The 24,647-nt window shown below is 50.1% G+C and overlaps 1 protein-coding gene across 2 annotated transcripts; it reads right to left on the minus strand.

Moving 5' to 3' along the window:
• Positions 1 to 865: 865 nt before the first annotated feature.
• Positions 866 to 23,854, minus strand: WDR73 (WD repeat domain 73). Of its 2 annotated transcripts, XR_013813150.1 has the most exons (9): positions 23,754 to 23,854; positions 22,432 to 22,499; positions 21,867 to 21,955; positions 18,903 to 18,991; positions 18,219 to 18,283; positions 11,663 to 11,827; positions 10,720 to 11,079; positions 5,561 to 8,883; positions 866 to 1,256 (listed from the first exon to the last, which is right to left on the minus strand). XR_013813150.1 is itself a non-coding variant. In XM_079764132.1 (8 exons), the coding sequence occupies exons 1-8, from the start codon at positions 23,792 to 23,794 to the stop codon at positions 8,648 to 8,650; spliced, it is 1,113 nt and encodes a 370-aa protein (XP_079620258.1). In that variant the 5' UTR covers positions 23,795 to 23,854; the 3' UTR covers positions 5,488 to 8,647. The 2 variants fall into 2 exon arrangements, 1 of the variants encoding a protein (XP_079620258.1); XM_079764132.1 differs by lacking the exon at positions 866 to 1,256 and having other exon boundaries at positions 5,488 to 8,883.
• Between the last annotated feature and the right edge of the window lie 793 nt (positions 23,855 to 24,647).

The following is a 24,647-nucleotide window of genomic DNA, read 5'->3' on the forward strand; positions in this document are numbered from 1 at the left end:
GGTGGAGTTCAAAATTCTGGCCTGAAAAATGATTAGATTTTCTACACTTTAGTAAGACAATAAATATAAGTTTTAACTTCAGGGCCACCTCACAAAAGTTGCGATCTATTGCTATTGATGAGACAAAGCTGAAGACATCTATAAAAACCAACCAGCCTGTATCCTAATGAAAACTTCTATTTTTGAAATGTCACAGAGCCTTAAAAGCCATTGAAAAACCAGTGGTGTGGTGGATGGAATCCTGGGAGCTGGACAGACCTGGTTCTAGACACACTTGTGCCACTAACCACACATTCTCATCAGAGATTGTACCATTCCAGGCAAGTCACAATGAGACTTCCTTTTTTCCGTGGGATTTTACTTCCCTTTGGGGTGCATTTGTAGTTTACATAAGCCACCATAGGTTATATAGTAACACAGTTTATGGAGTGGTTACTCTGCACAGGCTCTGTGCTAAGCTCTTGACATGCATGTCTCAGCCTTATATATATGTGTGTGTGTGTGTGTGTGTGTGTGTATATATATATATATATATATATATATACACACACACACACACACACATATACATACACACACACACACTGAGTGGCCAGATTATTATGATCTCTGAACGCATAATAATCTGGCCACTCAGTGTATATCCTATATAATAAAAGGCTAATATGCAAATTGTCCCCTTGACCAGCAGGCAGGCTGGCCAACTGCCCATGTCCCCTCCCCCTGGCCAGGCTGGCCGGACCCCACCCATGCACGAATTCATGCACCAGGCCTCTAATATATACATACACACACACACACACACACACACACACACACACACACACACAGAGTGGCTAGATTATTATGATTTCTGAATGCATAATAATCTGGCCACTCAGAGTGTGTGTGTGTGTGTGTGTGTATTGATTTCAGAGCGGAATGGAGAGGGAGAGAGATAGAAACATCAATGATGAGAGAGAATCATTGATTGACTGCCTCCTGCAGCCCCCTACTAGGGATGGAACCCACAACTCAGGCATGTGCCCTTGACAGGAATCAAACCCAGGACCATTCAGTCTGCAGGCCGACACTCTATCCACCAAACCAGCTAGGGCAATGACAACAAACCTATGACAGGTCTGTATCCTGACTCCCCAGCTGAGGAAGTGGGACTCAGGAAAGGTGAATAAGTGACTTACCTAGCACCTGTTACTCAACCACTCTAGTCCTGAAGACGGTTAACCCCATTGCATTCTCAAAGCCAGGAGCAATATCTATGGAACAGATTGAGAAAACAAAATGTTAAAAACAATATATTGGTTACATGGTTTGAGTCTTGTCCCTGGTTAGTGTCAAAATGATCCGTAACAGCAATTGGTCCTTGCTTGCATGTGACTAGTGGCTGCTCTTTCCAGCCCTTTATCCACAGATGGGGTTCCTGTCTCATAACCAAGGGGTTTAGCTGGGGCCCAGTATACTAGGTTTGCTGCACCCACCGTGTCCCAGAAGCCTCTGGAGTTTTTCTTTGTTTTGTTGTGTGTTTTTTTGAGCGAATGTAAAGGTAAAGGTTTATTATTATTATATATTTTTAAAATATATTTATTGATTTCAGAGAGGAAGAGAAAAAGAGAGAGAGAGAGAGAAAGAAACATTAATGATGAGAATCATTGATAGGCTGCCTCCTACATGCCCCCCACTGGGGATTGAACCTGAAACCCAGGCATGTGCCCTTGGCCAGAATTGAACCTGGGACCCTTCAGTCCGCAGGCTGACACTCTATCCACTGAGCCAAGCCGACTAGGGCAAGGTAAAGGTTTATTACAGAAAAGCTTCCTGCCGCAGGGAGGAGACCCAAGTGGGTTGCTCGGCCATGGAGTTCTTCAAGTTCAATTTGAGTTCTTCAAATTCAAACTTTGCTGCCTGGAAACTATTTCAAATCTTTGGACAGAATATTAGAGTCTTTCCTTTTTTCACCTCTTTTCTTGATAAAATAGCCAAAGGCCACAGAGGAAGTAGAAGTAGACTTGTACGGATGGTCAGACTTTGAGACAAGATTTCAGAACCTGGTGGAGAGCAGGGCTGGTGGTTCATTCCCTTTGGCTTTCCACCCAGTCACTGGTACAAATGAGCTCATGCCTCTGGCATCAGCAAGAGGCTGTGGCTCCAGGGCCCACCTGCCCTTGGCTCCCTCCTTCTCCCTCGCCCCTAGTACCAGCTGAGAATTTTCCATCTGTTCACAGGCCCAAGGCAGCTGTAGAACTGCTACAGGAAGAAGGGTCTGGCTCCAAGGAAACATTTGCCTGGGTCCCTCCTGGCTCACAGGCCTGGCAGCCACAGCATCGCTGCTGTTTGTTTATTCTGTTGGTGTCTGAGGGAGGGATGACTGCCAGGAGGCCTCAGGGGGTGGTACATCTTGGCAAATGTACCACGGCTGAGTTCTGGTCCCAGCCTTTCTGATGCAGAGACTGGGTTTCCTCAGTGCACTCAGAGGTGACTAGAACTCAGGTGCTAAGCTTCTGTTAACAATTTCCAAGAGACCAATAGATTCTGGAATCCTATTTATTATTGACAGTGGAGGAATCTCCAATACTAAGCCACCTGCAGAGGACAACCTTTCTCCTGGTCTCCGGTGACTGAAATGGTGGCTTTGTGATCAGAGAGTGGTTGATCCAACATGTAATGAAAGAAAGGGATCAAATGAGGGACAGGTAGACACCAGCCATGATCCCCCTCACTTCAAAGTCCTACTTCTCTTCCCTGCCCCCAGTGCTGTCTGCTCAGTGCCCAAGGTTCCCTCCTTAACCCTTCCAGGTTTCCCTGCTGAACATGCCCCTTTTGCAGCTAGGTTAGTGTCACTGGTTAGGTTGGAGTTAAATGGATGATCCAGCCCTAGCCGGTTTGGCTCAGTGGATAGAGCGTTGGCCTGTGGACTGAAAGGTCCCAAGTTCGATTCCAGTCAAGGGCACATGCCCGGGTTGTGGGCTTGATCCCCAGTAGGGGGTGTGCAGGAGGCAGCCAATCAATGATTCTCTATCACATTGATGTTTCTATCTTTCTCTCACTCTCCCTTCCTCTCTGAAAAAAAAAAGAAAAAAAAGGATGATCTAGTAGGCCTAGGAAACATTGACCTCCACTCATTACCTGTGGCTGTAATTAGTTGAATTCCTAGAGAATATGCCTATTTCCTTCATCTCAAAATCTTCTCTCCTTATGCACTGCTTATAGACCCCTCTGTGCATTACTTTTCTAAATATATCAGTGATCTAGAAACTCTTGCTGAAACTGACATTTGCCTCTCTCGTTGTCCCATATGGTGCTTCCCTTCAAAGTTATTAGATCCTGTATTGAAATCTGTGATGTAGTGGATGGAGTATTGGAGCCCAAGAGACATGACCGAGCTGGTTCTGGACACACTTGGGCCACTAACTAGCAGTGTGACTGGGGCACATCACTTCTGGAGGCCTCACTTCCCTCATCTGAAAAAAAATAATTTATTATTTTTTTTAAATTTCAGAGAGGAAGGTAGAGGGAGAGAGGGATGGAAATATCAATGATGACAGAAAATCATTGATTGGCTGCCTCCTACACGCCCTCTACTGGGAATCGAGGCCGCAACCCGGGCACGTTCCCTGACTGGGAATTGAACCGTGACTTCTTGATTCATAGGTCTATCCTCAACCACTGAGCCACATCAGCCGGGCTCATCTGCAAAACTGATGACAGTACTTGCTTTTCCCATTCCAGAAGGCTGCTGGGAAAAGGTAAGTCACTCTGTATGGCAGTGAACATGGACATCCTATTCTCTGTGATAATATTGATAACTCTGACCTACATGGGGCAGTTTCTAGATCATTGATATATTTAGAAAAGTAATGCACAGAGGGGTCTATAATTCTTTGCTTTCACCAAAGAATTTTCTGTCTAGCTTTCTTTTTTTTCTCTATATATTTTATTGATTTTTTACAAAGAGAAAGGGAGAGGGATAGAGAGTTAGAAACATCAATGAGAGAGAAACATTGATCAGCTGCCTCCTGCACACTCCCCACTGGGTATGTGCCCCCAACCAAGGTACATGCCCTTGACTGGAATCAAACCCGGGACCCTTCAGTCCGCAGGCCGATGCTCCATCCACTGAGCCACACCGGTCAGGGCCTGTCTAGCTTTCTGAGACTAACTGTCCTCTGAGGAACCCGGAAGGCTGCAAGTGGAAAAGCATCCCGTCTATGTAGACTATTGGGGTCCTTTAGTCCCAGTCTTTGGGACGCAGCTCAAGGACATGCATGCACGTCTTCTTCCTGAAGTACTGCGTGTGGTGCAATGGTGAAGGCGATTTAGGAGCTGTGTTCGGGGCTACCCTTTTCACGGTTGATTTCACTGCCAGTCAGAGTTCCATGTGCTCAGAAGCTCCCTGAGTTACAGGACTGGGCATGAACTTGGATTAGTTTGCAATTTTCTTTTTTTAAATAGTGGAACCTCTTTCAATGCAAAATCTTATAGTAACAGAAACATGTGGCAGCAGAGCTGCTGTGGTGACCAGACCTGGGCTGGGCTCTGCCCACCTAGCAGTCCCCGAGGCCGCCCTGAGGGACTCCTAGGCTGGCCCAGGGAATGGGTTGAAAGCCAGCGTGCGCGTGCCGAATGTGCTGGCCTGAATGTCCACAGTGGCCCTCTCAGAACCACTGCTCTTAAGGTCCGAAGTCCTCCTGGCCCAGACTCAGTGCTGGACTGGGGGCTCTCTGGAGAGCCCCGGTCACTCTGTCCGCCCCTCGCCCCACCGCAGGCTTCCCCTCCTGTGGGGAGGATCACAACTTCATCCACTTTCAACTGAATGTTGAACCTTCCATCTGTTACACAGGGAGTGAGCCCACACTGCAGGACTCATTGTCAAGATCCAAACCATCCTATATAATAAAAGACTAATATGCAAATCGACCAAACAACCGACCAACCAGTCGCTATGATGCGCACTGACCACCAGGGGGCAGACGCTCAATGCAGGAGCTGCCCGCTGGTGGTCAGTGCACTCCCCCAGAAGCGGGGCTCATGGCTGGCGAGCACATAAGCGGTGGTGCTAAGGATGTCCCATGGCCATCAGTCGGACATCCCCCGAAGGCTTCCAGACTGCCAGAGGGTACAGGCTGGGCTGAGGGACCCTCCCACCCCCACCCTCCAGTACACGAATTTTGTGCACCGGGCCTCTAGTATAAAATATGTAAAGTAGGTGCTCAAAGAGTGTCGTTTCCTGCCCCCTTCCCCCTAGGGCCTAGGCCCGTGGTCGGCAAACTGCAGCTCGTGAGCCACATGGGGCTCTTTGGCCCCTTGAGTGTGGCTCTTCCACAAAATACCACGGCCTGGGCGAGTCTATTTTGAAGTGGCGTTAGAAGAAGTTTAAGTTTAAAAAATTTGGCTCTCCAAAGAAATTTCAATCGTTGTCCTGTTGATATTTGGCTCAGTGGACTAATGAGTTTGCCCACCACTGGTCTAGGCTAACCGGCTTCCCTCAGGGCTCTCCCAGCCGCCCCCACTATTTCTCTCCTCACACTTGGGGCGCACCTCACTGAGCAGGTACCACACTCACCGGGGCCATTAGCGCCGCTCACAGCAGGGCTGAGGAGATGCATGCTGCTGGACGGCAGTCCAGTCCGTGAGAGGACGGTGTTTGCTGGGCTCGCAGTGGTCACCCCACAGCCCACGGCTGCGCGTTAGCGTCGGCGGGGTCCCCCTGCCTCTCCCAGGGCTGTGCTCACAGACGTGAGGGAGTGTGTGTGCGGGTGTGTCGGGCGAGGACTGAGGGGTGAAGCATCACCACAGAGGACAACCCGGACGGAAAAGGACTTTCTCTTGTGGCAAAATAACCGAGTCTCATGAGGCTCCACACTGAGCGGCCTCGGCCGGCCGCCCTGGGGGACCACCGGTGTCACTCGGGTCAGAGGGGCTCGCAGGGACAAATACCCGCTTTCGGCTGCCAGCTCCCCGAATTCCCGCTGTCACTTCTAGCTGTGGCTCCGAACCCCGAACTTACTGTGGGAAAGTCCCACCCCTCAGCCATGATTCGTCCGGAACAAAAAGGCGCCTAAGCCATCTCCAAGCTCTATTGGTTGACGCTGCCGTCAGTCTGCGGGCACAAGCGGAGACCTGTGGGAAATGAAGTCCCGGCGAAGCTCGACAACGCCTGGGGCTGCCGTTTTCACTTCTGGTGTTTGGTGGGGGTCCGAGGGCCCGATTTGGGGTCTGGACCAGGGTCCGAGTGCAGTGTGGGGCCAGACCTCCCGCAGTCGCAGGCCCTTGTCAGGTGGGCGTGGCGGGGATCCTGGGTCCAGAGCTGACCCGGGGCTGGATGGGTCGTCATGCCGGCGGCACCCTTTTCCCCACTGTCCCCCGGGGACGACCTCGCCCCCAGCCAGGGTACCCCGTGGAGCAGCGTAACTCAGGCTCTGCAGGCCTGTCACCCAGTCCATGGTCAAAGGGCAGAGCCATTGTCCCATTTCTTGCCATAAACCATCTATGTGACCTTGGGGGAGTTTTGAGTCGAAGCCAGAATATCTTAACTTTCCTTCCAACTATTAACACCCTGTGAACCTGTTTTTATCATCTTTGCTCTTAAAGCCTGTAACCTTAACCATGGTAAGTCTTCCTGTTTGGGAGAGTTATGGTGCCAGGACTGAGGAATCCTGAACGGGGCGCCCAAACCTGGGAACTCAGCCAGAAGCGAGGCAGCCGAGCAGTTGGAGCATTTGAATCCGAAGGGCCGAGCCGCCTCCACCCGCTGCTGCTCTCCAAGGTGCTGCTACGCTGGGCGCCCTCTGTGCTTGCCCTGCACATTCACTATGCAACACTGGTGACCAGTGGCGTGGGAGGGTGGCAGTTTATTGCCTTTGCCTCCTCCTATCAAACTTCTGGAGCTGCCTCCCCAGTGACAGAGGGCCAGACCCCACGGGCACCAAGACACGGGGAGGGGAGAACAGGAAGGCTCTTTCTTCACCTCAATCCTGCTGGGATGACTGACATTTGTGGCTTTCACTAGGGTCCACTCTAATGTATGCCTCTGGTTTTGGTTCTACTGAGTGGCTCCCCTCTGATGGCGGCTTCCCCACGAGGTAAAGAAAGAGGTTTTGATTGCAGAGCATGGTTATAAGGTTCTTCTCTCAGGTGAACAATGGCTGTAGCTGGGGACCAACACATCCAGGCTCCTCAAGTACAAGCAGAGCTTCGAATAGTGAAGCTGGAAGAAGATTCTCACTGTGAGCAGGAAATTCCCTTCAAGGGAGTGGCCCCGGACCAGGGACCTCCTGCCAGCGCTTTGGGCATTTCCACCATCAAGAAGCATCAGCACCCCAAGAGGCTCGCATCCAACTCCAGGAGCTCTGTCGCCAGGCGCTGAGAACAGAGAAATGTACGAAAGAGCAGATCCTGGAGTTGCTAGTTCTGGAAGAGTACCTGACTGTCCCTCCCCAGGGGACCCAGATCTGGGTGAGACAAAACACCCAGGAAGTGGAGAGGAGGCAGTGGCTGGAGGACTTGCAGAACCCGGAAGATGGGGGCTGCAGGTGAGATATGGAACCTAGTTCTGACTAATCAAAATAGAGGAATGTGAGAGACAGAGCAACCCGGATTGCCAGCAGTGAGGGGGATGTGTAATACTCCGCTGTTTGTGTCAAAGTGGCATTTGCTTATTCCTTGGAAATGCAGTTTTCCTCCCAAGTTCAGACGGACTCTTCAGAGCATGCACAACCTTGGTTGCTCTGAGCGATCCCTGTTGTTAAATGAAAACTTCTTAAAATGCTGATCCTTTGGGTCCTGTTGCAAAGTAGCTGTATTGTTGGATGGATCTCTGAGTTTTGTTTAGGGGTTGACAGGAGCAGCCCCAAGAGAGGGTGCAGTGGGCCTGGGCCCCAGACCTGTCTCTGAAGCCTTCTACACATCCACCCTCTGATGTGTCTGACTCCAACACAAGTGTCTTAATCACTATGTTGTATCAGCCTCCCAACTGTACAAAGTGCTGGGAGCCAGAGCTCACACAGGGATTGGGCTGTGAAGTCAGTACACCGGGAATGAGTGTGCATCGTCAGCATTCCTCTCGAGAAGGCCTCCCACAGTCCGTTAGGTGAGGAAGGCGTCTCTCGTGCCCAAAACCTGAGGGATTGACACCTGCTGGAAGCAGCAGGATCCTGTCGCCCACAACTGTCTGATCTAAGAGTAGCCACCAAATCTCTATCATGTGCCCTGACCGGGTTGGCTCAGTGGATAGAATGACGGCCTGCAGACTGAAGGGTCCCAGGTTCGATTCCGGTCAAGGGCATGTACCTTGGTTGCAGGCATATCCCCAGTAGGGGGCGTGCAGGAGGCAGCTGATGGATGTTTCTAACTCTCTATCCCTCAACCTTCCTCTCTGTAAAAAATCAATAAAATATATTTAAAAAAAAAAAAATCTCTATCATGCATCTTACCTGGTATTTTCCCATATATTTCTTCTAACTTCCCCAACCACCCTGTGAGGTAGTTACTACTATTCTCATTTTACCAATAAAGACACTGAGGCCAAGAGAGGCTGCTTAACTGGCCCAATGCCACTCCGCTGGTAAGAGGGACTGTGAGTCCTAAATCAGGACCCTTGTTGTACATACAGCAGCTCCTCTTCCAGGGGCCTGGCAGGAAGACGCCGGTGTCAGCGGGAGGCACGGAGGTCCACCCAGTCCCACACGTGCACAGAGGCATCACTTGCTGCCGACAACAAAGTCCTGGGCTTGCGGGGGTGCCAGGTGTGGGTGGTGACCAGTGGAGCAGCGCCTGTCCCATGGTCATCCAGGAAGACGTGACCTCTGTGAGTGAAGAGAGGTTCTACGCGGCCCTCCATTCCATCCTGAGACGTGACATCATAGACCTGGACTGTCCCATCAAAACCTGAGGAAGAATGAGAAATGAGAAGACCAACGATGAATCTCTAAAGTAATTTTTATAACTTGCTCTACGGCACCAAAACAGGCTATGGGACGAGGAACTTAATAGTAAACAAGATACTGATACTTAATGGCCAACCGAGGGCGTGGAACATCTGCCCACATGCCGGCAGCTGCCAACTCCACGGGGCACGTGACGACGAGAATCTGTAGTATATCATGTGCCAGGTCTGAGGCTAATCCTGGATCTACATTCTCTCTTTTAATTCTCACAACTGTATGAAGTAGGTACTAATACTTACCCCAGGAAACTGAGGCTTAAGACTTTTGTAAACCTTTCCACTTGCCCCAGATTCTAATCCATCTGGGTCTCAGTAAGATGGCCTCATCTCCACACTGATGGAGAAAATAGAAGCCTTTAGAGCAGTGGATCTCAACCTTTCTAATGCCGTGACCCTTTAATACAGTTCCTCATGTTGTGGTGACCCCCAACCATACAATTATTTTTGTTGCTACTTTGTAACTGTAATTTTGCTACCGTTATGAATTGTGATGTAAATATCTGTGTTTTCCGATGGTCTTAGGCTCTATAGCAGCGACCCACAGGTTGAGAACCGCTAGCAGGGTCGCCTAAGACCATCGGAAAACACAGATATTTCCATCACGATTCATAACAGTAGCAAAATTACAGTTATGAAGTAACAACGAAAATAATTTTATGGTTGGGGGTCACCACAACATGAGGAACTGTATTAAAGGGTCGCGGCATTAGAAGGTTGAGAACCACCGCTTTAGAGGAACATTCTCACGTTCCCCCCACGACCTAGCTCCATCTGCTTTCTTCTTGTAGGAAGCAAGTCGCTTTCCCCACACATGGTTCTTGCGCTCTTTCTGGATCCTGCCATTATCAATAATCCTTTCTTGCTCTCTCAACCTCTCCCCCTCTCAATGGATCCTTCGCATTGGTCTTTATTATTATTTTTTTTATATTATTATTGATTTCAGAGAGGAAGGGAGAGACAGAAACATCAATGATGAGAATCATTGATCGACTGCTTCCTGCACGTCCCCTACTGGGGATTGAGCCCACAACCTAGGCATGTGCCCTTCACCGAAATCAAGCCTGGGACCCTTCAGTCCACAGGCTGTCGCTCTAGCCACTGGGCCAAACTGGCTAGGGCCTTCCCATTGGCCTTTAGATACTCTCACTAAATATCTTCTTTCAACAAGATATTGCCAGGCCAGGAGCCTGCTGACCTAGGGGCTTGCTATAATTCAAAAAGCAGCCCTAGCTGGTTTGGCTCAGTGGATAAAGTGTCAGCCTGCGGACTAAAGGGTCTCAGGTTCGATTCCGGTCAAGGGCACATGCCAAGGTTGCGGGCACGGTCCCCAGTGTGGGGCGTGCAGGAGGCAGCCAGTCAGTGATTCTCTCTCATCATTGATGTTTCTGTCTCTGTCTCTCCCTTTCCCTTCCTCTCTGAAATCAATAAAAAAACTAAAAAAACACAAAAAACAAAAAGCAAATAGACTGATTCCACCCTTGGAATCCTATAGCCTCTTTCTGGTCGAGCCCCATGGCTGTTCTAGTGTCTTCCTATCTGCAGGCTCTCGACCAACCTCAGAACGGAATTCCTGCTAGGATAGGCAAGCCCTGCTCCCCTGTATGAAAGTTGTGTAGCCAAATGGGGAAGGGCCTGCCCCTGAGGAAGGTGGAGAGTTCATCTGGAGATTCTCGGTGAGCGACTTTAACTTTTGGGGCTAGCGGCTCCTTCCTCAGCACTCGATAGTCCCTTGGAAGAGAAAGCTCAAACAACAGATGCAAAATCCTGCTCAGCGTTACCTGAAATGGCCAAGCAGTTGTCCAGGCCTGGAGCCCAGGTCACTCGCAGCAGCTCTGGGTCAGGGCTGGGTGTGGACACTGGGCACTGCACTGAGCGCACAGGATGGCAGAGATTCCGAGGGTCAAGAAGACGGAGCAGCCCATCTGAGCACAGGCTGGCAATGTTGGGCCCAGGGTCCTGGCACTTGCCCCTGACTTCTGCACACCACCTCCCTCCACCAGACCCGGGGCCGACATTCTCTGCCGGCGCCCACTTCTGGCGGGTGTCAACGAGCCCCAGCCGGCCCGAGGTGCAGCAGAAGGCAAAGGTGTCTGCATCCAGGACCTGCAGGCTACTCAGCTCCTCGCTGTCACTGACACCTGGAAGACAGAGGGCGAAAGAGGAAAGCTGCTGGAGTCACATGGGTCTGGCAACCTGGCAGGGCTGGCTGGTCACAAGTCCCTTCCTATGGGAAGCATCCCCAATCCCAGGCAGGATAAACCACGTCTCTGCCCTAACCGGTTTGGATCAGTGGATAGAGTAACGGCCTGCGGACCGAGAGGTCCCAGGTTCGATTCCGGTCAAGGGCATGTACCTTGGTTGCGGGCACATTCCCAGTAGAGGGTGTGCAGGAGGCAGCTGATCGATGTTTCTCTCTCATCGATGTTTCTAGCTCTCTATCCCTCTCCCTTCCTCTCTGTAAAAAAATCAATAAAATATATATAAAAAAAAACACACACAAAAAAAACACGTCTCCCCTCTCCTGTTCATTTTACAACTCTACTCCACTGGGTGGTGCTGGTCCCAGCACTGCCCCCTCCAATCCTAGAAGGGGAGTCCCTCGAGGCCAGGGCTTGCCTCTCATTCATCTTGTGTCCCCAACATCCGGCACACAGGGTTGGATTCAGTTCAAACGCGGCTGGGTAGAGCTGGAGGAGCCGCAAGGGGCAAACGGCGTCGTACCTGAGGTGTACGTGATCTTCTGGGATTCCAGATCCACAACCTTCAGGCCGCTGAGCCGCGCCCCGTGGAGGACTCCAGGTGCCACTGACGAGCAGATGGCGATCCTCGGCCAGAGACTCCCCTCTTTCTCAGGCACAGCAATGGTGCTAACAGCTTCAATGACGTCTAGGGGCAAGGGGAAGAGGGGAAAGTCCAGAATGTTAGTGAAGGTTTGAAACATAACCTGCTGAAAGCCGGCCAGCGGTCTTCCCCTGTACAGACAGAAGGTCAAGGAAGAAAGAGAACTGACAGCTGGCTAGAGAGGATGTGGCATCATAAACACTCTGTGTTATATTTACACTAGAGGCCTGTTGCACGAAGATTCGTGCAAGAATAGGTCTTCCTTCCCCTAGCTTTGCTCCCGGCCACCTAGGAGCCTGCAAGTCCTTGCTCCCGGCCACCCAGGAGCCTGCAAGTCCTCGCTCCCGGCCACCCGGGAGCCTGCAAGTCCTCGCTCCTGGCCGCAGTGCCACTCCTGTAGCTCCCTCCTCCCCCGATCCTTCCCCTCATAGCAGGTGTCCTGCCCTGCCCAGCAGCTCCCGTGCCTGCATATGCAAATTAACCCACCATCTTTGTTGGGTTAATTTGCATACTCACTCCCGATTGGCTGGTGGGCATCATGGAGGTGTGGTCAATTTGCATATTTCTCTTTTATTAGTGTAGATTTTGAAACTGTCAGAAGCACTTTCATTTCTTTTTTTTTAAACTACATTTTTATTGATTTCAGAGAGGAAGGGAGAGGGAGAGACAGAAACATCAATGATGAGAATCACTGATCGGCTGCCTCCTGCACACCCCCTACTGGGGATCAAACAAGCAACCCAGTCATGTGCCCTTGACTGGAATCGAACCCGGGACCCTTCAGTTCACAGGCCGACATTCTATCCACTGAGCCAAACCGGCTAGGGCGCACTTTAATTTCTTTATAAATTGTCTTATGAACTGTTTTGCAAATGGGCGATAATGAATCTCAGATGCCATCTCAAAAGCCCCAGAGCAGTTCTGGCTTTTTATACTTTTGTGGAGTACAAATAAAAGGAAAGAATCCACTGATGGTGTCATTTACACTTTAGGTGAGGAAAATAACAGGAACAGAATTCATGAACTACCATTATTTCTTCAAAAACTTATTATACAACCTCAGCGCTTTGTAGGTAAAGGTCACAAGGCAAATGTCACTGTCTCCAAACACAAACTGGACCAGAAAGTCCATGTCCTTTTTACTCTGAACAGAAGGAAGACACTTGACCTCAAGTTGAATCAAATTTTAGTTTTGTTTGTCTCAGCCTGCTTTGTGGTACAGGCAGGCTCTCGCCTCTGCATCTGCAATTGAGGCTTCTCTTAACAGGAGCCAATTATAACATGGTTCACAACAAGTTGTCTACTGCACAAACTGCTTAAAGGAGACGCATACTTTCCTGCTCCAAGAGGGGACTCATGCCCTAACCAGTTTTGCTCAGTGGATAGAGCATCGGCCTTCGGACTGAAAGGTCCCAGGTTCGATTCTGGTCAAGGGGGCATGTACCTTGGTTGCGGGCACATCCCCAGTAGGGGGCGTGCAGGAGGCAGCTGATCAATGTTTCTCTCTCATTGATGTTTCTAACTCTCTCTCCCTCTCCCTTCCTCTCTGTAAAAAATTAATAAAATATAAAAAAAAATAATAAGAAAAAAAAAATAGGGGACTCATTATTTGGTTCCCACAATCCCTGAAGAAAAGGGAGACGTACGTATTTTTTAAATTCTGAAGGAGGTAAAAGTCAGCCTGTGAATAGAATGGATGAGGAACACGAACTAACATGACTTATGTAGCAGCAAGCACGTGAGCAAGGCCCCTCCAGACGGTTCACAAGCCAGGAGCGCACAGAAGGACCGGGGTAGGCTGAGCGAGAATGCCGAGGACCTGAGTGCCTACTGCTCCCCAAGCCCGAGGGCTCTCACAGCCCCGAATCCAGACTTGCTCAGCTTACTGCTCCCGCTACAGGAGCTGCGGAGGTTCACGCAGACACGACACCGGAGCCTCAGGACCGGAGTCTGCGTCGGGGGGAGCTCCAATGAGGCTGTGATCCAAACCAGCCCCAGCAGAGCTTCCAGGCCACACTCTCCCAGGCCGCACCGAAGCAGCTCCCTCTTCCCTTTTCAGACTCGGAGGAGCCAGGACCTGCTGCTCTGAGCCAGGGCATGGCTCTCAGATGTGATTTGTCTCCTGACGGGGAGGAGCGGGGGGGTGGAGAGGAAGCCTTCAAAGACGTATTTCAAAGAGGCTTTGGAGCCTCCTGATGAGAGCTGCTCTCCAATCACAGTGGAAATGCAGGCTTCCTCCTCCTCTCTCTCTAGGAAAATGCCCTCCTCTAGGACATCCACACCACACTTACCAAACCAGCCCTGCACTGCAAAGAGAAAGCACTACAAATCAAAGCAAAAGACTCAGGAAGGCATCTCCAAGAACTTGGCGACGAAAGACGGTTGTGTATGCAGATTAAACCAACACAGAGCAGGTCAGAGCAGCGGCAGACACATCCTTCAGGAGTCGGAATGGTTCCCAGACCGTCTGACTGAGCACACGCATGAACAGCTCTGAAGTGGGATCCAGGGGAAGGAGGGCTGACCAGCCAAGGGGTCAAAGAAAACGCTGAGGCCTGTCCGGGCCTCACCACACCAGACTGAATATTTAACTTCAAAGTGGAAGCAGCAGGTGACACTCAGCTGAGACCGTTAGATGTTTATTTATCCAGCTCAGTGGTTCCCACAGCCCAGAGCGGAGAGGAGGCCTCGGGCACTGTCCAGGGACTTGGACAGCAGGAGCCTGGGCAGCTGCCTTCACAAGTTTCATACTTTCTGCCTGAGAGAGCCACGAACACACTCTGGAAACCTCTGAGCTGATTCCTCTGGTGACGGTTACCTTTCTCATGAACCCTCTGATCCGGTTCGGTCTTCCACCAGCAAGAAGAAGGGCCTGCCATAACCGGTTTGGCTCAGTGGATAGAGCATCCGCCTGTGGACTGAGGGGTCCTGGGTTCGATTCCGGTCAGGGCCATGTACCTGGGTTGCGGGCACATCCACAGTGGGGAGTGTGCAGGAGGCAGCTGATCAATGTTTCTCTCTCATCGATGTTTCTAACTCTCTATCCCTCTCCCTCCCTTCTCTGTAAAATATCAATAAAATATATTTAAAAAAAAAAGAAGGGCCTGAAATATTCCATATTTAAGGGATACTTATTTTTTCATTATCTATAATAATAAAAGCATAATATGCTAATTAGACCAGATGTCCTTCCGGACGAAGCCGGGCTGCGAGGGAAGCCCGAGTCCGGGATGCCAGAGGGAAGCTGGTGCTGGCAGCCGGGAGAAGGCAGGCCTACTCTTACATGAATTTTTTGCAGCGGGCCTCTAGTAAACTAATAAAATTGCATTCTGGTTTATATGGCAGTCTCGTGAGTCTGATGGGTGCTTCTGCTCCTATGAACAGGTTGGAATTGTTTTAGATGTGCTGACAAAATCAGGTTTGAGACACCAAAGCTGTGGGTCAACACTGGACCCTGGAAAATTCACCCAAATAACACTATGCTTTTAAGTTTCCAGGAAAACAGCTGGCCAGCCTTCCCCAGGCTCTAGAATATTCTGCACTAATATCTGGGGAAGATAACTCTGATTTCCTAATCCCACACGAATATCAGAGCAGCCTGGGCTCATCAGCTCCCCTGGGCCTGGGCTACAGGTTCTACGAGGCGCCTGGTACCCCAGGCACTGGCAGGACAAAAGGCGCCTCCAAATGGCTGGTAACACTCCAGTCTCTCTCATCTTTAACCCTTTGCACTCGCTTGCTTTTTTCTCGATTCCTGCTACCGATGCTAACCGTGTCGAGTCACACTCGACATCCGAGTGCAAAAGGTTAAACCACTGCGGCCCCACACAGGCTACTTTTGGGCAAACTACAAGTTACTGGCATAAGGGCAGATATAAAGATCAATGGGCCAGAACTGAGAGTCCAGAAGTAAATGCTTAGATTATGGTGGATTGATTTTCAACAAAGGCACCAAGGCAAATCAATGGAGAAAGGTTAGGCATTTTGACAAATGGTGATGGAACAACGGGATATCCACATGCAAAAAGGTAAACTTAGATCCTTACCTCACACCATATACAAAAGTTAACTTGAAAGAGATCATAGATTTAAATGTTGAAGAGAAAAAAGCCAAAACTTCCTTTTGGGAAAAATAAAACACGGGAAAATTTATGCGTTAAATAAAGATTTCTTAGATATGACATGACAAGCATAGTCCCTAACAAAAAACAGTGATAAATTAGACCTCATCCAAATCTAACACTTTTATGTTTCAAAGGACACTATTAAAAAAACGAACATTGCCCTAGCCGGTTTGGCTCAGTGGATAGAGTTGGCCTGCAGATGGAAGGGTCCCAGGTTCAATTCCGGTCCAGGGCACATGCCCAGGTTGCGGGCTTGATCCCCAGCAGGGGGCGTGCAGAGGCAGCCGATCAATGATTCTCTCTCATGATGTTTCTACCTCTCCCTCTCCCTTTCTCTCTGACATCAATAAAAATATGTATTAAAAAAAAAACAACAGTAGCCCTAGCCGGTTTGGCTCAGTGGATAGAGCGTCGGCCTGCGGACTGAAGGGTCCCAGGTTCGATTCAGGCCAAGGGCACATGCCTGGGTTATGGGCTCAAACCCCAGTAGGGGGCGTGCAGGAGGCAACTGATCAATGATTCTCTCTCATCATTGATGTTTCTATCTCTCTCTCCCTCTCCTTTCCTCTCTGAAATCAATAAAAGTATAAACAAAACAAAAAACAACAGCAATCATAACTATAAGTAAGTGACACAAACACCTGGAAGCAACAAGAAGTGACAAAAAAGAAACAATAAAGGAAGGTGCAGAGGCTCAGTGACCTCAAAGCAAAGGAGCACAACAACCGCCTCTCTACAACGACGCTGGGAGAGAAGCCAACCCCGCGGCCAGTTCCTGGGAAGCATCCAAGTGAGGGCGGGGACCCGCGGGCAGGCACAGAGTCACAGGCAAAGGGGCAGTTCCAAGACCAACAGCCTGTGTGTCTGAGCCACTGTTCCACGCTGACCCAGGATGCTCTAACTGAAGGCGGGAAGGAAGGGCTGCATTGGGGCTGCAGGCTCTGACACCTGCCTGACCGGAACGCACAGAACTGCCCTCCAGCCCTAACAGGTTTGGCTCAGTGGATAGAGCGTCGGCCTGCAGACTGAAGGGTCCCAGGTTCAATTCCGGTCAAGGGCATGTACCTTGGTTGCGGGCACATCCCCAGTAGGGGGTGTGCAGGAGGCAGCTGATCGATGTTTCTCTCTCATCGATGTTTCTAACTCTCTATCCCTCTCCCTTCCTCTCTGTAAAAAATCAATAAAAGATATTAAAAAAAAGAAAAAAAAAGAACTGCCCTCCACTCCCAGAAGGAGCCGGAGTAGAGTGACTCCTCTGAGGGAGATGGGTCAGCCCAGCCTCTTGCTCACTCTGTTTTCCTTTCCTGCGGCTGCCAGGCTGGGCAAAGAGAGGTGACCTCCTGCGGCCTCCTCCTCCTCCACTGCACCTGCCCGGAGGAGAGGAAGCTCACTCCGTGCTCCGCCTATGACTGGGTTGGTAACCTCAGTTCCTGAAGCAAGTTACAGGAAGCTCCATTTGGGGCTTGTGTGCCATGCTGTAGTTGCTAATTTGTCTATACCTGCATTAAAGTAGACACTGAATTTTAATTCCCACCTGGCTCTGAGTCTACTTCTTTAAAAAAAAAATATATACACACACACACACACACACACACACACACACACACACATATGTACATATATATATACATATACATACATACATACATATATATATATCTATATATATCTATATATAGATATATATATATATATCTACACTAATAAAAGAGTAAGATGCAAATTGACCATATCTTCGCGACGCCCACCAGCCAATCAGGAGCGAGTATACAAATTAACCCAACAAAGATGGAAGGTTAATTTGCATATGCAGGAGCCAAGCGGCCAGGGGCGGGGCGGGACGCAGGCATTCCGCACTGCCCCAGCCACTCTGAGCCTCTGGGCAGCATGGGAAGGCGGAAAGGTGGCTCCGGGCTGGAGTGAAAAGGAGGCTCCAGCTGGAACAAGGGTGGTGCCGGCAGCCAGGGGAAGGAAGGCCCATTCTTGCATGAATCTTCATGCATCGGGCCTCTAGTGTGTGTGTGTGTGTGTATATATATATATTATTGATTTCAGAGAGGAAGGGAGAGGGAGAGAGAGATAGAAACATCAATGATGAGAGAGAAGCATTGCTCTGCTGCCTCCTGCACTACTGGGGATATGAGCCCACAACCCGGGCATGTGTCCTGATCAGAAATTGAACCATGACCTCCTGGCTCATAGGTCAACGCTCAACCCTGAGCCACGCCAGCCAGGCCTGAACCTACTGCTTCATTGACTCGGATTAGGGGATGGAGGTATGTGTCAACCGGCACCAAGTCAAATTCACTCACCACTGTCCTCCGCGATCTGCCACACCTGCAGGTAACAACCGGGAAGGCCACTGGTCACCAGCAACCTGTTTAGGAGGGAGAGGAGACCTCAGTTCAGACAGCAAGGAGCTCACCCGCCTCCCCCCAGCCTTTCCGCTCTCCAGCCCACTCAGCTTGAGGTTCCTACATGCCCACCTCAGGAAAGCTCACTGCACGAAGGGACTGTCCCGTCACCTGCATTTAACAGAGGAAGAGCAGGCTCACTCCACTTTAGGGACAGACCCACAGTCATGAGTCACGAGACTGAGCCCAGGCTTCCATGTGGCATGAGTATCCCAGACAGGACAGCAGCATGGAGCCTGAACACACAGCCGGCCCAGACTCTCAGCATCTGCCAATGGAGTCATTCGCCCCAGCCACCCACCATCAGCTCTCTGAGAAACTAAGAGCATCTTTCTACTCTCTATCTATTTGGAGCAGCTCTGGAGATCTGTGGGTCACAGTCATTGAAAGGTCTGCAGAGGGACCATGAAGCCGCCAAACAACAGGTTCTCTGTATTCCAGATTTCTGTGTGCGTGCGCTCACAAGTACCCATGTGCTCAGGGGTTAGGGGTGGCATGGTGATAAAGAGGCAGAATACCCTTGACATTTCCAGCCACTCCATCCTGAATGGGGGGGGGTCTGAGGAACAGAGCTGACCATACCTGGTGTCTGGCACGTGCTTCAGATCAAAGATAGACCTGTCTGAAAATCCTCCGTGGCACACCTTGAAATCTCTTTCGGGGAGTAAGCCCTGAAATGCGGAAGGGTGGCCAATCAGATAGAGCCTGCTCTCCGAAGGGACCTTTCAGACATGCTCTAGGTAAGGAGCCAGACCCCAGCCTGACAGGAGGCCACGGAAGCAGGAGGCCACGGAGGCCACCCTTCTGCTACCATTTCCCCGAGCCCCTTTCGTTCTAACACAAGTGTTACATTTCCGGCCTTCTTAGGGGAGTCACAAGGCTTAACAGCTTCATCAAAAAAAGCTAGAGCACGCCCTCGCTGGTTTGGCTCGGTGGATAGAGCATTCCCCTGCGGACTGAAAGGTCCCAGGTTCGATTCTGGTCAAGGGCACATGCCTGGGTTGTAGGCTGGATCCCCAGTAAGGGGCGTGCAGGAGGCAACTGATCAATGAGTCTCCCTCATCATTGATGTTTCTATCTCTCTCTCCCTCTCCCATCCTCTCTAAAATCAATTTAAAAAAATTAAAAAAAAAAGCTAGAGCCCTGGCTGGGTAGCTCAGTTGGTTAGAGCATCACCCAAATATGCCAAGGTTGCGGGTTCAATCCCTGGTCAGGGCACATATAAGAGTCAATCAACCCTAGCTGGTTTGGCTCAGTGGATAGAGCGTCGGCCTGTGGACGGAAGGGTCCTGGGTTTGATTCCGGTCAAGGGCACATGCCTGGGTTGTGGGCACGGTCCCCAGTGTGGGGCATGCAGGAGGTAGCCGATCCATGATTCTCTCTCATCACTGATGTTTCTCTCTCTTTCTCCCTTTCCCTTCCTCTCTGAAATCAATAAAAATACATTTAAAAAAAGTCAAACAATGAGTGCATCAATAAGTGAAACAATAAATCTATGTTTCTCTCTCTCCCTTCCTCTCTAAAATTAAATTTTTTAAAAATATATTTTTATTGCTTTCAGAGAGGAAGGGTGAGGGAGAGAGAGATAGAAACATCAATGATGAAAGAGAATCATTGATTGGCTGCCTCATGCACACCCCACACTGAGAATTGAGCCTGCAACCGGGCTTGTGCCCTGACCGTATGCTAGCCAGGCTAAAATTAATTTTTTTAAAAAGGTGGAATGTATGAGCCAACTAACATATCTCCATTTCTCATGCCACTTCCCATTGGAAATCAGGTGGGTTCTTCTAGTAATAAAAATATAACAACTACCAATTATCCAGCATTTACCGTATCAGGCACTGTGTTTATGCTTTACATACTTTATCACATTGAATTCTAGAAGTAGATACTATAATTAACCCTATTCTAAACTGTCAAAAATAGCCCTATATGGTTTGGCTCAGTGGATAGAGCATTGGCCTGGAGACTGAAGGGTCCCGGATTCAATTCTGGTTAAGAGCACACGCCTGGGTTCTGGGTTCGATTCCCAGGCAGCCGATCAATGATTCTCTCTCATCATTGATGATTCTACCTCTCTCTCCCTCTCCCTTCCTCTCTCTGAAATCAATAAAAAATAAATAAAATAAAACAACAACAAACACTATCCTTTAAATAAAATAAAATAAAATGTTAAAAATAAGGCCTGGGGAATTTAAACAAGTTTTCGAAGATCCCAGAGGGGATTATGTTGTGAATTTGAACCTAAGTCTGTCTACCAGTCCATGCTCTTAGCCACTGGATTACTATCTCCATGTGAGGATCTGGAGGCAGGGAAAAAGGAAGTGGAAAGAGGAAAGAGGAAAAGCCAGGGGTGAGGTGGGAGGTCAATCAGGTCTCTCATAAAGGCCCAGTTGGGGAGCTCCTGGCTCAAGCCTGAGTGGCGGGGATGCGCTAGGTTGGAAATCTCCCCCAGGGCAACACCAGGCGGCTACCAGCTCTTTTCTTTTGACACATTCTCTTCTCTTGGCTTCTGAAACACTGACCTCTTCTGAGACTCCTCCTACTTTAAAGATTATTCCTTCCTAGCATTGCTTGTGAGTTCATTTTCCTCTGCCCATTCCTTAAATGTATTTTCTAAAGTTCTGTCTTTAGCCACCTTCCCCTCTTATTTCTTACTAGAGGCCCAGTGCACGAAATTCATGCACTTGGGGGGAAATGGGTCCCTCAGCCCGGCCTGCACCCTCTAAGCTGGTAGTCAGACATCCTTAGTGCTGCTGTGGAGGCAGAGAGGTTCCCGCCACCACTGCTTGCCAGCTGTGAGCCTGGCTCAGGGCTTCAGGCTGAGCGGCTCTCCCCCTGTGGGAGCACACTGACCACCAAGGGGCAGCTCCTGTGTTGAGCAGCTGCTCCCTGGTGGTCAGTGCACATCATAGCAACTGGTCGTTCAGCTGTTGGGTAGATTTGCATATTAGCCTTTTTCTTGTATAGGATACATTACGCACATTCATTCTTAACCATTCTAAGGGTTTCATCCATCTTCTATACCCTAATGGCTCCAGGTATCTAATTTTGATAAACTAGAATGGACTTCTTCCTTAGTGACCCTCTGTAAATCATGGGAGGCTCCTTAGTACTTATCTATGTGCATATTTGCCTCCCTCTAGTACAGTGGTCGGAAAACTGCGGCTCGCGAGCCACATGCAGCTCTTTGGCCCCTTGAGTGTTCTAACGCCACTTCTTCAAAACAGACTCGCCCAGGCCAAAAACTCACTTCTGCGCATGGGCCACGAAGTTTCAATTGCACTGTACGTGCGTGCCTGCATGTGGTATTTTGTGGAAGAGCCACGCTCAAGGAGCCAAAGAGCCGCATGTGGCTCGCAAGCCGCGGTTTGCCGACCACTGCTCTAGTAGACCAGAAGGGCAGGCCCAGGGTTTCTCTCTCTCTCTCTCGCTCTCTTTCTAGTATCCAGGACAATAGCTAGTAGACAACAGGAGCTCCATAAAGGTTTAACAAATGACTAAAAGGAGACACATATACTCAGCATTTATATTTCAAATTACCTGGTTTTCTTTTACAGAAAGTCGGGGAGGTAATGTCAGGTGAAGAATTTCATTTTTTTTCAACTTTTCATAGCCAGCAACAAAAACTCCTGGGGGAAAAAAGAAGCAGAAGTAGCTGTGACAAACTGCTGGCAAGATTGTGGACCATGGCTGGCTCTAGAACAGGCGTCCTCAAATTACGGCCCGCGGGCCACATGCGGGTGTTTTTGCCGTTTTGTTTTTTTACTTCAAAATAAGATATGTGCAGTGTGCATAGGAATTTGTTCATAATTTTTTTTTAAACTATAGTCCGGCCCTCCAACGGTCTGAGGGACAGTGAACTGGCCCCGTTTAAAATGTTTGAGGACCCCTGCTCTAGAAACTCCGCCAAACCCGCTGAGGCAGATACATTCCCTTGTCATTGAGATGCAGCCTTGTGCTGGGGGATGGGAGAGATCTAGAACTTAGGAAGCGCTGATGGAGCACAAAATCGCCACAAGTGAGCGAGGGGCCCTCAGCAGAGTGGGCTGGGGCCCTCTGGGCTGAGGTCTCGAGTCCCAGCCTGAGTGGGATTCCATCTCCTCACCTCCGTCACCAATCCATTCAAGGACTCGAGTGGCTCCTGGGAGGTCGAATGCATGGAAATCCTGGTACCTGCAGAGAGGGACACCATGTCAAGAACTCTGAGAGGCATCACGGTTTGGAGGTTGGAGGCCCAGGCTCTGGAGTCAGGCAAACCTGGAAACAAGTCTTGTTACACATTCTGCTCCCTGTGTGACCGGGACCAGGCCAGTCACAATAACCCTGAGCCTTGGTCCTCCTCTGTAACACGGAACTCCCAGAGAACCCACACTTCCCCGGGTTGATGTGAAGAATCCATGAGACAGCCTAGCCGGTTTGTCTCAGTGGATGATAGAGCGTGGGCCTGCCGACTGAAGGGTCCTGGGTTCGAGTCAGGTCAAGGGCACATGCCCAGGTTGTGGGCTCGATCCCCGGGGCGTGCAGGAGGCAGCCGATCCATGATTCTCTCTCATCATTGGTGTTTCCATCTCTCTCTCCCTCTCCCTCTGCCTTCCTCTCTGAAATCAATTAAAAAATATTAAAAAAAAAAAAAAAAAAAAAAGATGCCAAGACCGGTTTGGCTCAGTGGATAGAGCGTCGGCCTGTGGACTGAAAGGTCCCAGGTTCGATTCCGGTCAAGGGCATGTACCTTGGTTGCGGGCACATCCCTGGTAGGGGGTGTGCAGGAGGCAGCTGGTCGATGTTTCTCCCTCATCGATGTTTCTAGCTTTCTATCCCTCTCCCTTCCTCTCTGTAAAAAATCAATAAAATATATTTTAAAAAAAAATATTTAAAAAAAGAATCCATGATGCCCTGACAGGTTTGGCTCAGTGGATGGCGCGTCGGCCTGCAGACTGAAGGGTCCCGGGTTCGATTCCAGTCAAGGGCATGTACCTCAGTTGTGGGCACATCCCAGTGGGGCGTTGCAGGAGGCAGCTAATCGATGTTTCTAACTCTCTATCCCTCTCCCTTCCTCTCTGTAAAAAAATCAATAAAAAAAATATATATATATATAAAATTTATTAAAAAAAAAAAAAGAATCCATGAGACAATTAATGTGGGGTTCAATTCAGAGGCTGGTGCAAATTACTGGTCACTTATTATTACCCAGCACAGCACTGCTCTTACTAGTACCGCAACACAACTTGCGCCCGCAGGGTTGTGCTGTCTCCCAGAAGCGGGATCCGAGGCCCAGGCGGAGTCCTCGTGCGGTCCCGCCCCGCCCCGCCCCGCCCCGCGGGCATTAACCGCCCGGCCCAGACCCGGATTCCCCACGCGCCAAGCCTCGCGCCCGCCCGCCCCGCCAGCTCAAACCCGAAAGCCCGATCCCAGGCCCACACGACGTACAAGCGCAAGGATTCCACCAGCCAGTCCTCCGCGGACTCCATGGCAACTGTCGCTCAGGTAGCTCACTTCCGCCACCCCACTTCCGCCTCAGAACCTTCCCGGCGGGAGGGGCCTTCTCGCGAGGAGAGTGCGCGTCCTGCTCCGACGCAGAGGGCGTGGCCTCGCGCCAGGGGCGGGGCTAGAGTTGCGGGAGCGCCAGTGACCCAGCTGTACCCTTTGCTAGGCTAGGTTAGGGGTTCTCTGGGCAAAAGTATGTAGAATCAGGGATTCCCAGGCTATCAGCTCCGGCCGGGGCCTGAGGGATCCAATACCGTTAGTTTTACGACCGGGAATTTGCAGATCAGAGGGCCAAGGCCAGATAAGATACAGGACGGCCAGTTAAATTAGAATTTTAGATAAACAACGGAACATTTTTTCTTGCATGTCCGTGCAACATTAGGGCATCTTATACGAAAAAAATGACTGCTTATCTGAAATTCGAATTTAACTGGGTGTCCTTTATGTTTTGCTAACTTTGGCAATCCTACGGAAAGCCAGAGAAGAGTGAGAGAGGACGGCAGGGTCTGGATCCCAGCTGGCCCTCACCCTTGTAGGCGCTGGGGGCTCCCCTCAAAGATTGGCACGATCATGAAATGAATGGGGAAAGCAAAGCCCTGAGTAATGTAGGGGTAGTGTAGGCAGCTCCATTTTATGGGCGAGGAAACCCGAGAGACTTGCTTGTGCCAGTAGGTGGCAGAGAGAGAGCAGAACCAATTGCCTGGCACAGGACCTGGTGTACAGCAGGTGTGGAGTACCTGTTTGCTGCATGAGCTAATGAGGTGTCCTGAGTCAGTACCAGGCTGGTACCATGGAGTGTTCTGGGCATTTTGGAGCCAACCCCATCTCCAGCCCCCT

This window comes from Cnephaeus nilssonii (genome assembly GCF_951640355.1).
Source record: "Cnephaeus nilssonii genome assembly, chromosome: 24".
In the NCBI taxonomy this organism is placed as follows: Eukaryota; Metazoa; Chordata; class Mammalia; order Chiroptera; family Vespertilionidae; genus Cnephaeus; species Cnephaeus nilssonii.